General features: G+C 43.0%; 2 protein-coding genes across 2 annotated transcripts; both read left to right on the top strand.

The window, feature by feature from the left end:
• Positions 1–236: 236 nt before the first annotated feature.
• On the top strand, positions 237–2,952 carry LOC131249222 (cation/calcium exchanger 1-like). The gene has a single exon (XM_058249862.1). The coding sequence runs from the start codon at positions 406–408 to the stop codon at positions 2,503–2,505; it is 2,100 nt and encodes a 699-aa protein (XP_058105845.1). The 5' UTR covers positions 237–405; the 3' UTR covers positions 2,506–2,952.
• A 7,023-nt stretch (positions 2,953–9,975) lies between these two features.
• On the top strand, positions 9,976–12,631 carry LOC131249221 (cation/calcium exchanger 1-like). The gene has a single exon (XM_058249861.1). The coding sequence runs from the start codon at positions 10,118–10,120 to the stop codon at positions 12,200–12,202; it is 2,085 nt and encodes a 694-aa protein (XP_058105844.1). The 5' UTR covers positions 9,976–10,117; the 3' UTR covers positions 12,203–12,631.
• Positions 12,632–13,051: the final 420 nt, after the last annotated feature.

Genomic DNA, 13,051 nt, shown 5'->3' with positions numbered 1-13,051 from the left:
CCCAAAGAACTTAAAGAACTTGGCGACGTCACTTCGGTAGCGAGTCTCGCCGCTCAACCTGTCCGTAGCTAATCCGCGTCCTCAATCCCCTTGTTCCCACATGCCCGGACGCAATCCGCGTCCCAAAATAACTTCCTTTTAACCTACTTTCTTTGGATCGATCCCAATGAATTTATCACGAGATTATGATATTTTAAACCGTTGTTGAAGAGTCCGTCTTCAACACTCAACCCTCCTATCGCATATAAAACCTCCATACATCTCTCTGTCAAAACAACTACAAAGACTCATCGCCACCATCCACCACCAAAAAGCTTCAAAACACCATGGAATCCACCTCCCAACCTCCACCACTCCACCACCTCTTCTAAAATCACCCTCTCCTACGTGCATTGCAGCCCTTGGATGGCAGCACTGGACCCCACATCACGGTTCAACAAATCCCAACTCATTCTCAACAGATACTTCGTCTTCCTCCTCTCCTTCTTCCTCACAACCCAAATCCAACCGTCTGTTCCCCTCTCCCTTCACCAATCTACAACACCCACATATCCAAAAGCTATCCAAGGCTCAATAACCGAAATCCAACCGTCCAATTTCCACTTCCTCCATCAATCTACAATACCCCCATCTCCAAAACCCCTCCAAACCTCAATAACCCAAATCCAACCTTCCAATTCCCCCTCCCTCCATAAACCTACAACACCCACATCTCCAAAACCCCTCCAAGCCTCAATTACCCAAATCCAACCGTCCAATTCCCCCTCCCCCAATCAAGCTACAACACCCAAATCTCTAAAACCTCTCCAAGGCTCAATTACCCAAATCCAACCGTCCAATTCCCACTCCCTCCATCAATTTTCAACACCCACATCTCCAAAAGCCCTCCATGACTCAACCAATGGCTGCACAGGCCTACAAAGGTACGAAGATGCCGAATCCAGGTGCGCGTTCGTGCGATCCGAGAAGGAATGCAAGGCAGAGGGATACATAGACTACCTTCAGATCTTCTATTGCACCTTCGGCCATCACACGGTCCTCGGCTACGCCGTACTGATCGTGTGGCTGGTGTTGCTCTTCTACCTGCTTGGGAATACAGCTGCTTGCTATTTCTGCTCTTCTCTTGAGACCCTGTCTCAACTCTTGAAGCTCTCTCCTACGATAGCTGGAGTCACTCTCCTCGCACTCGGCAACGGCGCGCCGGATGTCTTCTCCAGCATCGTCTCCTTTGTCGGGTCCGGGTCAAGGTCCGGGTCCACCGGCGACGTGGGCCTCAACAGCATCCTTGGTGGGGCCTTCTTCGTATCCAGTGTCGTGATGGGGATCATAAGCATCTTGGTGGGCCCGCGTGGGATCGCCGTTGAGAAGTGTAGTTTCATAAGAGACATTTGTTTCTACATCATCGTGCTCGCTTCCCTCCTCGCGATCCTGATCGTTGGTCATATCAGCATCTGGGCCGCAGCTGCCTTCACCTCTCTTTACATCATCTACGTGCTCGCCGTCTCCGCCACACATTTCTTTCGGAAGAAAGGTAGACTGGAAGGCCTCATCAACGCCGTCCGTCCTCTCCTCCCGATCAGCAAATCCGCCCCATCTGATGAATTGGGCAGCCCGCTTTTAGGCGACCCATATTTAGAAAAGCCGAATCCGACGGTGGACGACGAAGATCATGAGAGTGGTAGTGACGATGATCAGAGGCCTGCAACAAGGTGTTTGTTATATTACTTTCGTTGGTTTCTCAGGCTTGTGGAACTACCTCTCTATCTTCCAAGGAGACTGACTATTCCTGTGGTGTGTGAAGAGAAATGGTCTAAGCCATTTGCAGTTATTTCAGTTACACTAGCTCCAGTCCTGATGGCAGCTCTCTGGAATTCCCAAAATGGGGACATGGGCCTCAAATCAGACCTTGTGATTTATCTGATTGGTGGATTGATGGGCCTGATTCTTGGGATCCTTGCATTTTTTACCACTGATTGGTGTGGCCCACCTAAAAGGTTCCTATTAATTTGGGTTGCTGGTGGATTTTTGATGAGTGTGATCTGGACTTACATCATAGCTGATGAATTAGTGGCCCTGATGGTTTCAATTGGGAAGATAGCTGGGATTAGCCCATCAATCCTAGGGCTGACAGTGCTTGCTTGGGGCAATTCACTTGGGGACCTGATTGCTAATGTAGCAATGTCTGTGAAGGGTGGGCCAGACGGCGTCCAGATCGCGATCGCCGGATGTTACGCGGGGCCCATTTTCAATACACTGGTGGGCCTAGGCCTGTCCCTTGTTTTCTCATCTTGGAGGGTCCATTCATCTACTTATGTGGTCCCTAAGGACCCATCTCTCTACCAGACATTAGGGTTTTTGGTGGGTGGGTTGATGTGGGCCCTTGTAATTTTGCCCAGGAAAGGCATGAAGCTGGATAGGGTTTTGGGGGGAGGGCTCCTGGCCATCTATTTATGTTTTCTGTCATTGAGGATGGCCCATGCACTTGGGTGGGTACAGCTATTTTAGCCCTATAACTACCTAATTAGGTGGTGGTTTGTTAATTCTGCACGTGTGGGTCACACACGTGTCAATACGCAGAGCTTTCCATCTTGTTGGAAATGGCTCTTTTACATCGACTGCCTCGAAAATCTGGGACTATTACTCCTCAGGTGGGCCACAATAATTTTCAAAGTAAACCAACGGTTAGAAAACAATCTTTTCTTTTTGTGTGTTTGTGGTTTGCCCATGCGTGAGATTGGCCCAGGCCATAAATATGTAAATAGTGTAGCCCACCTGATGGAAAGATTTGATCACACACACGTGATTCATATTGACACGTGTGCTTACATATGGATGGCCAGGATTTCCTCAATTAGGTAAGAATTTTTGGTGTTCGTCGTTTGTATTAACTTGTAATTAATTGTACTTCTAGTATTTGTACATATCAAAATCAGCTTCAGTGGTTGCAATTGTTATATTTGGGGGGGGGGGGAGCCTGGCCAGCACTAATCTGAGAATATGCTAATGATCCGGACCGTCCATGATAATGGGGACCTCTTGAACCCAGATCAACTGGACGGTCTAGATCATGCAAAAAAGTAGACTACGACATCTATCAATTGGACGGTCAAAACAGTATCGGCCTAAGGGTGCGTTTGGTTATATAAATATCAGGAAATTTCATGGTATTGAGAGAGAGAGTATCGCCTAAGGGTGCGTTTGGTTATATAAAATATCGGGAAATTTCATGGTATTGAGAGAGAGAGTATCCAATGTTCTCTTCGTAGTTGCATTAGGACACGGGGACAATCCAATTGATGGTTCTAAACTGTTTAATAAGTTAACGAACAAATTCTAATGGTTTAAGGGGCAAAATTTTTTAAAAAAAATTAAAAATTAAAAATAAATAAATAAAAACTCACTTGACAATTCAATCAATGGATCTGAACTATATAATAAGACTTAATAAATATCTTTTGGGTTAATTGTTGAGTTATCAAATAGTGTCTAAATGAAATAATTTTAAATTTATTTGAAAGTTTATCAAATTATCTTTCTAACGAATAAAAATTTACATAAATTATACATGTAAAAAGGGAGTTATAACTGTTTTCTTTAAATCGATGGTAATTTTTGCGATTCACAATGGAAATATTAGCAGTCCATAATGAATATCAACGATCCACATTAAACATAAGCAATCCACTCTTAATATCAATGGTTCACAATAAATATCGATAATCTACACTGAAAGTGAATATTGACAATCTACAATGAAAATATCGATGATATACAGTAAATATGAGTGATCCACTGTAAATATCGATAATCTATTATACAAATTCATCTGTTACTAAATTCATTCACTCTAATATTTATCACAATCATTCATTATAATATTCTTACATTATAAAATTTATGCATTACAACATTCTTCCTTTACAAAGTATCAATGATCCACCGTACCATATTCATCCATTAAACAAACAAGCCACATTTTATGAACTTAAAAGTTTTTAGAGTAAGTTTATGCTGTTTTAATTGGTGCGACCCATCAGAAATTTTCTTTAGCCTTATCTTAAAGGTTCTTGCTTGATAGATGAGTGGTTTTACCTACACAACTCCAGTGGTAGACTCTTAGGAGTTTCAACACCTGGTCAAGGGTTTGACCACTCATAGGTGGTGAAATTCCACTACGGCGTGAGTGTGGGAGTATGTGTGCGTGTGTTTAATAAAAAAATAAAAAATAAAAACACGACGTGGGCGTCATCAAACCAGTAGTTGTGATGGGGCCTGGACCCAATCTTTCTCATTCATTGAAAGAGAAGATCTTGATACCTGGCAGAGTCTGTTTGATGATACACAGGCATTTATAAATCAGTTACTTCAAATTAAGACTATAACATGGTGACAGTGGGAATTACACCTTATCCTGTTTAATTTCAGTTAACCTATGCCACATGGACCATATGGGAGTGCCTGTGTATCAAGGATCACACACAATCAGACTACCATATGAGTCGGTTGAAAAAACATGTGGTATATTATATCATAACAATATATCACGAAACGATATTTTAATATTTACTCTTCAACCATTTTATGTTCCTACTCCCACTTGAGTAGTTGTTCCCGTAGCAATCGATTTGAAAATAATGGATAATGTACAACAATCTCCTTGACCGTTTTTCTTGATTGCAAGGGATTGCATGGTGACCCTACCATCACACGTTTATAGTGACTTGCCACAGCAGGATTTGATTGAGCCACTTATCACTATTATAGAGATGGGTTGATTATATATTCATTGGCTGTAACAACTTTTAAATATGTTTTAAGTGGGTCTTGTCTTTGACATTGGCACATGATCGAATATAATCTCACCACGTCAAACAAGAGCAGTGAGAGGGGTCACCATGCAATAAGACACTTTCAAGACAAAGATGGATTAGAGAAGGCCCGATTGAAGGATGAAACAGTCCGAACCGTAAGGATCATAAATAAATCGTATCTTACAAACCGGGATGAATTTTTTGACATATTATATATTATTTTGGAGTTGGAGAAGCTACTTAAGTCAACTAACCCACTATGCTAGGTTGCCCATGGTGGATTTGCAAGATTCCATCAGATCGATAGTTAAAAGTCTCATTTAATTTCATTTTTACTGTAAATAGTTAGTATTAGACGTTGGATTTCTAAGATTCCATTAGATTGACAATTAAAAGTCTCATTTATTTTTATTTTTACTATAAATAGTAAGTATTAATTCAAGTATAACTTGTGATCCTTTGAATTGTATGAGCCATGTACAGCATGAAAGGGGTTTAGAAAAGTTAAAAGAATAACAATGTTGGGTCGAATTGGACACTTACTAATTTTGGCTGAAAACTAAGAAGTCTAATAGGAATGGAGATCACCTACAAAAAATATATTTATTATTTATAATAAGTCACGATTTTAGAGTATTTGACTTGGAGTCTTAAGTCTAAAACTTCGTCCCAAGTTTGAGCTCATTATTATTTCAAATGCTTGAGTTTAATCCTTTTAAAGTTAGTAATTTGGTTTTTTTTAATCATCAATCAAATTATTTCAAATTTATTAAGAATTATTACTACCCGTATCCATTGTGGATTCGAGGAAGCTCTATGAGCAGTACATAGAGCTCTGTGGATTTGTAGTTATTCCTTAAGGAAGATGATGAACAACTTCATCACATCCCTCCCTACATACTTGGTCATAAATAGGCTATTACCTTGGAGTGGTTTTTTTTTAATTCAAGCACGTGTGCTTTTGGATGTTGATTAGTAAGGGTGTGTTTGGGCAGTGGGATTAATATAGCTTACGATGAATGGGATGACGCGATCCCGCGTGCACATCCCATGCGCGTGTTTGCGTCGCGTGGGATCCGCAATGCATCTCAATCCCATGGTGGTTGAAATCGTGTACGGTGGATATCGCCCTAATATCCCATCCCACCTCTCTCGTCTCCTCAAGCCCATCAACAAATCCCGCGGGATTTCGCTCTGCAGCTGGATTTTCGCGTGTCCGGAGAGGAAACGCTCTCGCCGCCTAAAGTATCCCTTCCCGCAGTGCTCAGGTCCGTACTAGCAGAGATGAACTACTGATGGTATGGTCTTCAGTCAGCGACATCCATCACCGGCTATTTAGCCATGGTTGCAGCAGGTCTTGCTCCATTTATCACCCTACGGGGGGAAGGTAAGCTTCCGTCTCTGCATAGGTGCCGCTGCTCTTGTGTGAGGTATGTCTCCCTTACCCTAATTTTCCCCTAATCTGTCTCCGGATTGGCCGTTTCAGGATGTTCTGTTGTTATCAATACTTCAATCGGATGTCATCCCATTTTCAAAACTTCTAAAACTTTTTCTAATGTCCATGTGTGGAATTAATCTCTTTGAAATTGCAAGTAGTCGACTTCGCAAAATCTATCATTCTGCCATATGCTTTGCACTGTGAAGGGTCGGCTGTCAGATCTGTAGGTTTGCATGCATGCACGATTAACGCCTCTTTTGGCGGAGATCAAGAGATGGATTGGTCCGGAAATTGGGATTGAAATCCATCATACTCAGATTCTACACAGAGTAGTTGCTATCAGTGGGTACGTCATACAGATCATCAGGTTTTGGAGAGGCACGACTTCTTGCATGATGTAGAAATGGTTCGGTTTATACACCGGCCATGGGCACGGTGGTGGATTAAAATGGATTTTAGCAGAATGTTTAGTAGAGAAAAAATTCCATACCTCTGTGTATTGTTATTCTTTACATATTACTTGATTACTGTTACTGTCAATATTTCTTTTTCATTTTTTTTCCCTGTACAATGGTGGATGGCTGAAATGATAGTTGTTCTCTATTAGGGTTACCACATATCTATACCGACTGGTTGAATTCGATCTTCCGACGATTCAACTGAGTTAATATTTCAATTGATTTGCGGATTGTTTGAACCTGTGTACTAGTACTGAACATGGCATGATAAGGACGCCAACGGTTTTACTGTTCACTGGTTTCTCCCCTTCACTTGAGGAAATCCTAACATATAAATTAATTTGCTTTTTTTCCTATCTGAATTTCAAGTGACCAGAATTTTGGGAACATCGTGCGTAGGTACACCTGTAATATCTTCGATTGGCCTGTTGTAGTCTGTGTATGTTGATTGTTTGTGTGAACGGATTGCGTAGTACTTGAAATTTTGGAGACAGGGTATATCATGGTAATAAAACCTGCTGAACGGATGATTTTTTCAATGTGGATGCTCATTTCATCCATTGCTCCCGCAACCGAAACACTGGTAATTCATCTCTATCCGATGTTTTTTTTTAAAGGTGGATGGTCATAGTATGTCTTGCATTAGGAGTTGATATCATAATCATCCAATTGGATCTGATTCCCTAAACATTGGTACATTGATGGATGATTTCATGACATACTATAGTCATAGTACGTCTTGCATTAGGAGTTGATATCATAATCATCCAATTGGATCTGATTCCCTAAACATCCACATGTATGGACAAACGGAATCATCCCATGTTGTGTATGGCTGAGATGAAGACCGGGTGGCAGCAAATCCACTCCCTGGCATTAGGTGGCTTGACCCAGATCACGAACAGGACAGTCATACATAGGAAGCAGTGTACGCACAATGATAAGCCCAGTCATGGCCTTCATATTTCCGCCCATCCAAATCATTCTGGACGGTTCGGATGATACAGTACAACATATTGATGGTTTGGATGACACAGATACATCGATGTGGGTCCCACAGAGATTCGGCTACGATTTCAGACGGTTTGGATTGGGTGTGGAAGTACAAGCATGTTGGGTGAGAGCAGTCAGACCACCTCACGCCGTGGGTGTGGGATCGCAAGGATTAAAATGGAATCCCATCTCCATCCAAACAGGATCACGTCAGTGATCCCAGGATGGTTGTGACGGACCAAATAGGCACATGTTTTGGTAGAGGGATATGAAAATCCCAGAAGACGGCCGACCATCCACTGACGCTGCCATCATTACCTTAAAAGCCATCCCATACCTCCTAATCCCATGGGATCGGTCCGGCCAAACACGCCCTAAGGATTTGAATCGTGTGCCTACCCCACGGGGATGACGGTCCTGATAGGAGCTCCGTTGGGCCCACCATGATGTATGTGTTTTATTCATGCTATCTATCCATTTTCCTATATCATATTTTAGGACAGTATAAAAAAGAGTAGATGTAAGGCTTCATTTTACCATATTTATATTTTAAGACCTAGTATAAAAAAAAAAAAAGTACATGTAAGGCTTCATATTACCATATTTATATTTTAGAACATAATATAAAAAAAGAGTTAGATGTAATGCTCAAGTGGACCATGCTACAAGAAACAGAGATGATTGAACCCTTTCACTTGAAAACTTCGGTGAGTTTATGAAGTTTTGTATCAAGCTAATATTTATGTTTTCCCTTCAACTAAAACTACGGAACCTTATGAACAGTTCATATGACAGGTAAAGTGTGTGCCATTGTCAACACTTCTTACTGTGGTGTGGTCCACTTGAGCCATCAATCTGCAGCTTTTTTTTTGAGATCATGCCCAAAAATGGTCCCTAAAAATGGATGAACAGCGTGGATTTAAAAAAGAAAAGAAAAGCATACATCACGGTGGCCCCACAGAGCCCCTACCAAGACTGTCTGTCTCCAGCTTGGCCCTTGTAGGGGTAATTACCCAATCCGCGCCGAGTACGGAATAACTCCTGTACGTTGTGTACAATTTCTGAGTGCCTGTGTATAAAGTACCCGAGGAAGCCAGAGTATCAAAAAATAACGGACGCGGATTGCCTCCTGCCCCCGCCCGGACAGGGATCTGTGGGGCCCACCATGATGTAAGTATTTTATCCACGCTGTTAATCGCTTTTCTCATATTATTTTAATTTATAATCTAAAAAATGAAGCAGGTCCAAGCTCCAGTCGACCACATCAAAGGAAGCTAAAGTGATAATGACACCCACCATTGGAATCTTTCTAAGGGCCACCATGATGTTTTTTTTACCATCCAACTTATTCCTAAGGTCATGTAGACGTGTATGAAGTGTAAAAGCATATATCATCTCAGGAAACTTCTCCAGTTCCCAAGAGTTTTTTAATGGTGGACCTTCAATCCCCACTTTGTGGTCCAATTAAGCCATGTACCTTCCTATTTTTTTGGCTCATACCTTAGAATGATTTGATAAAAACGATGAATGGCATGAAACACTTAAATCACTGTGGGCCCCACAGTGCCCTGCCCGGACGGATTTCCGTCCCGCGTCCCAAAATAACTCCCTTTTAATATACTTTCATTGCATCGATCCCAATGACCTTATGACGAGATTATGATATTTTAAACCGTTGTTGAAGAGTCCGTCTTCAACACTCAACCCTCCTTCTATCGTATGTCAGACCGGAAACGGATTGGCTACTCCCCCGGCTGGTGGTCGGTGCTATGTGGGCCTCACCATGATGTATGTGTTTCATCCATTCCGTCCATATATTTTTATAGATCATTTTATGGAACAAGAGAAAAAATGAGATATATCTAAATCTCAAGTGGACCACATTACAGGAAACAGTGTTGAATGAACTTTGACCATTAAAAACGTTTTGGGGGCCCTGAAAGTTCTGGATCAAGCTGATATCTATTTTTTCCATTCATCTGGGTATTTATGACCTAATCAATAGATTGGATGTCAAATAAACAGTACAGTTGGCCTTAGGAGGAGTTTAATGGTGGATATCCAATCATTATCGTTTTCCTGTGGTGTCGTCCACTAAGATTTATATCCCAATTATTTTTTGTATCAATCCGTAAAATGATCTGTAAAAATGGATGAACGGAATGGATGAAACACATACATCATGTTGGGGCCCACAGAGTACCGACCACCAGCCACGGGGCTGGTGTCAGGGGGAGTAGCCAATCCGTCTCCTATAAAACCTCCATACATCTCTCTCTGTTAAAACAACCGCAAAGACTCATCGCCACCTTCCACCACCCAAAACCTTCAAAACACCATGGAATCCACCTCCCAACCTCCACCACTCCACCACCTCTTCTAAAACCACCCTCTCCTACGTGCATTGCAGCCCTTGGATGGCAGCACTGGACCCCACATCACGGATGAACAAATCCCAACTCATTCTCAACAGATGCTTCTTCCTCTTCTCCTTCTTCCTCGCAACCCAAATCCAATCGTCTGTTCCTCTCTCCCTTCATCAATCTACAACACCCACACCTCCACAAGTTATCCAAGGCTCAATAACTGAAATCCAACCGTCCAATTTCCACTTCCTCCATCAATCTATAATACCCAAATCTCCAAAACCCCTCCAAACCTCAATAACCCAAATCCAACCTTCCAATTCCCCCTCCCTCCATCAACCTACAACACCCACATCTCCAAAACCCCTTCAAGCCTCAATAACCCAAATCCAACCGTCCAATTCCCCCTCCCCCAATCAAGCTACAACACCCAAATCTCTAAAACCTCTCCAAGGCTCAATTACCCAAATCCAACCGTCCAATTCCCACTCCCTCCATCAATTTTCAACACCCACATCTCCAAAAGCCCTCCATGACTCAACCAATGGCTGCACAGGCCTACAAAGGTACGAAGATGCCGAATCCAGGTGCGCGTTCGTGCGATCCGAGAAGGAATGCAAGGCAGAGGGATACATAGACTACCTTCAGATCTTCTATTGCACCTTCGGCCATCACACGGTCCTCGGCTACGCCGTACTGATCGTGTGGCTGGTGTTGCTCTTCTACCTGCTTGGGAATACAGCTGCTTGCTATTTCTGCTCTTCTCTTGAGACCCTGTCTCGACTCTTGAAGCTCTCTCCTACGATAGCTGGAGTCACTCTCCTCGCACTCGGCAACGGCGCGCCGGATGTCTTCTCCAGCATCGCCTCCTTTGTCGGGTCCGGGTCCACTGGCGACGTGGGCCTCAACAGCATCCTTGGTGGGGCCTTCTTCGTTTCCAGTGTTGTGATGGGGATCATAAGCATCTTGGTGGGCCCCCGTGGGATCGCCGTTGATCAGTGGAGTTTCATAAGAGACATTTGCTTCTATATCATCGTGCTCGCTTCCCTCCTCGCGATCCTGATCGTTGGTCAGATCAACATCTGGGCCTCAACTGCCTTCGCCTCTCTCTACATCCTCTACGTGCTTGCGGTCTACGCCACACATTTCTTTCGGAAGAAAGGTAGACTGGAAGACCTCATCAACGCCGTCCGTCCTCTCCTCCCGATCAGCAAATCCGCCCCATCTGATGAATTGGGCAGCCCGCTTTTAGGCGACCCAGATTTAGAAAAGCCGAATCTGACGGTGGACGACGAAGATCATGAGAATGGTAGTAATGATGATCAGAGGCCCGCAACAAGGTGTTTGTTATATTACTATCGTTGGTTTCTCAGGCTTGTGGAACTACCTCTCTATCTTCCAAGGAGACTGACTATTCCTGTGGTGTGTGAAGAGAAATGGTCTAAGCCATTTGCAGTTATTTCAGTTACACTAGCTCCAGTCCTGATGGCAACCCTCTGGAATTCCCAAAATGGGGACATGGGCCTCAAATCAGACCTTGTGATTTATCTGATTAGTGGATTGATGGGCCTGATTCTTGGGGTCCTTGCATTTTTTACCACTGATTGGTGTGGCCCACCTAAAAGGTTCCTATTAATTTGGGTTGCTGGTGGATTTTTGATGAGTGTGATCTGGAGTTACATCATAGCTGATGAATTAGTGGCCCTGATGGTTTCAATTGGGAACATAGCTGGGATTAGCCCATCAATCCTAGGGCTGACAGTGCTTGCTTGGGGCAATTCACTTGGGGACCTGATTGCTAATGTAGCACTGTCTGTGAAGAGTGGGCCAGACGGCGTCCAGATCGCGATCGCCGGATGTTACGCAGGGCCCATTTTCAATACACTGGTGGGCCTAGGCCTGCCCCTTGTTTTATCATCTTGGAGGGTCCATCCATCTACTTATGTGGTCCCTAAGGACCCATCTCTCTACCAGACATTGGGGTTCTTGGTGGGTGGGTTGATGTGGGCCCTTGTAATTTTGCCCAGGAAAGGCATGAAGCTGGATAGGGTTTTGGGAGGGGGGCTCCTGGCCATCTATTTATGTTTTCTGTCATTGAGGTTGGCCCATGCACTTGGGTGGGTACAGCTATTTTAGCCATATAACCTCTTAATTTGGTGGTTGTTTATTAATTCCGCACGTGCGGCCGTACACGTGTCAAGTTGGAAATAGCTCTTTTACATCGACTACCTCGAAAATCAGGCACTTTTACTCCTCAGGTGGGCCACAATAATTTTCAAAGTAAACCAACGGTTAGAAAACAATCTTTTCTTTTTGTGTGTTTGTGGCTTGCCCATGTATGAGATTGGCCTAATTTCTAGGCCATAAGATGTAAGTAGTGTAGCCCACCTGATGGAAAGATATGATCTCTCACACGTGATTCTTATTGGCACGTGTGCTTGCATATGGATGGCCAGGATTTCCTCAATTAGGTAAGAATTTTGGTGTTCGTTTGTATTGACTTGTAATTAATTGTCCTTCTAGTATTTGTAAATATCAAAATCAGCTTCAGTGGTTGAAATTGTATACTGGTTATCTTTGAAAAGAGAGGGTTTTTGCTAACCTATTCCTCTTTGGTGAATTTTGTTAACCTTCACCAGCTTTCGCCAGCACTAATCTGAGAATATGCTAATGATCCGGACCGTCCATGATAATAGGGACCTCTTTGACATGCCATTGACATAACCCAGATCAACTGGACGGTCTAGATCATACAAAAAAGTAGCCTGCGACATCTATCAATTGAAGGGTCAAAACAACATCAGCCTAAGGGTGCGTTTGGTTATATGAAATATCATGAAATATCATGGTTTTGAGAGAGAGAATCCATTGTTCTCTTCGTAGTTGCATTAGGACACTGGGACAATCCAATCGATGGATCTGAACCGTTTAATAAGGTAAAGAACAAATTTTAAAGGATTACCGTGCAACAAAAAAAAAACGCAC

Source organism: Magnolia sinica, chromosome 6 (assembly GCF_029962835.1).
Source record: "Magnolia sinica isolate HGM2019 chromosome 6, MsV1, whole genome shotgun sequence".
NCBI classification, from domain to species: Eukaryota; Viridiplantae; Streptophyta; class Magnoliopsida; order Magnoliales; family Magnoliaceae; genus Magnolia; species Magnolia sinica.
Note: the sequence above shows the minus strand (reverse complement) of the source record. Positions and strands in the feature narration are given on the sequence as shown.

Bases quoted from the DNA above. Each gene is read 5' to 3' on its own strand.
- LOC131249222 (XM_058249862.1), top strand. From the start codon at position 406: ATGGCAGCACTGGACCCCACATCACGGTTCAACAAATCCCAACTCATT.
- LOC131249221 (XM_058249861.1), top strand. From the start codon at position 10,118: ATGGCAGCACTGGACCCCACATCACGGATGAACAAATCCCAACTCATT.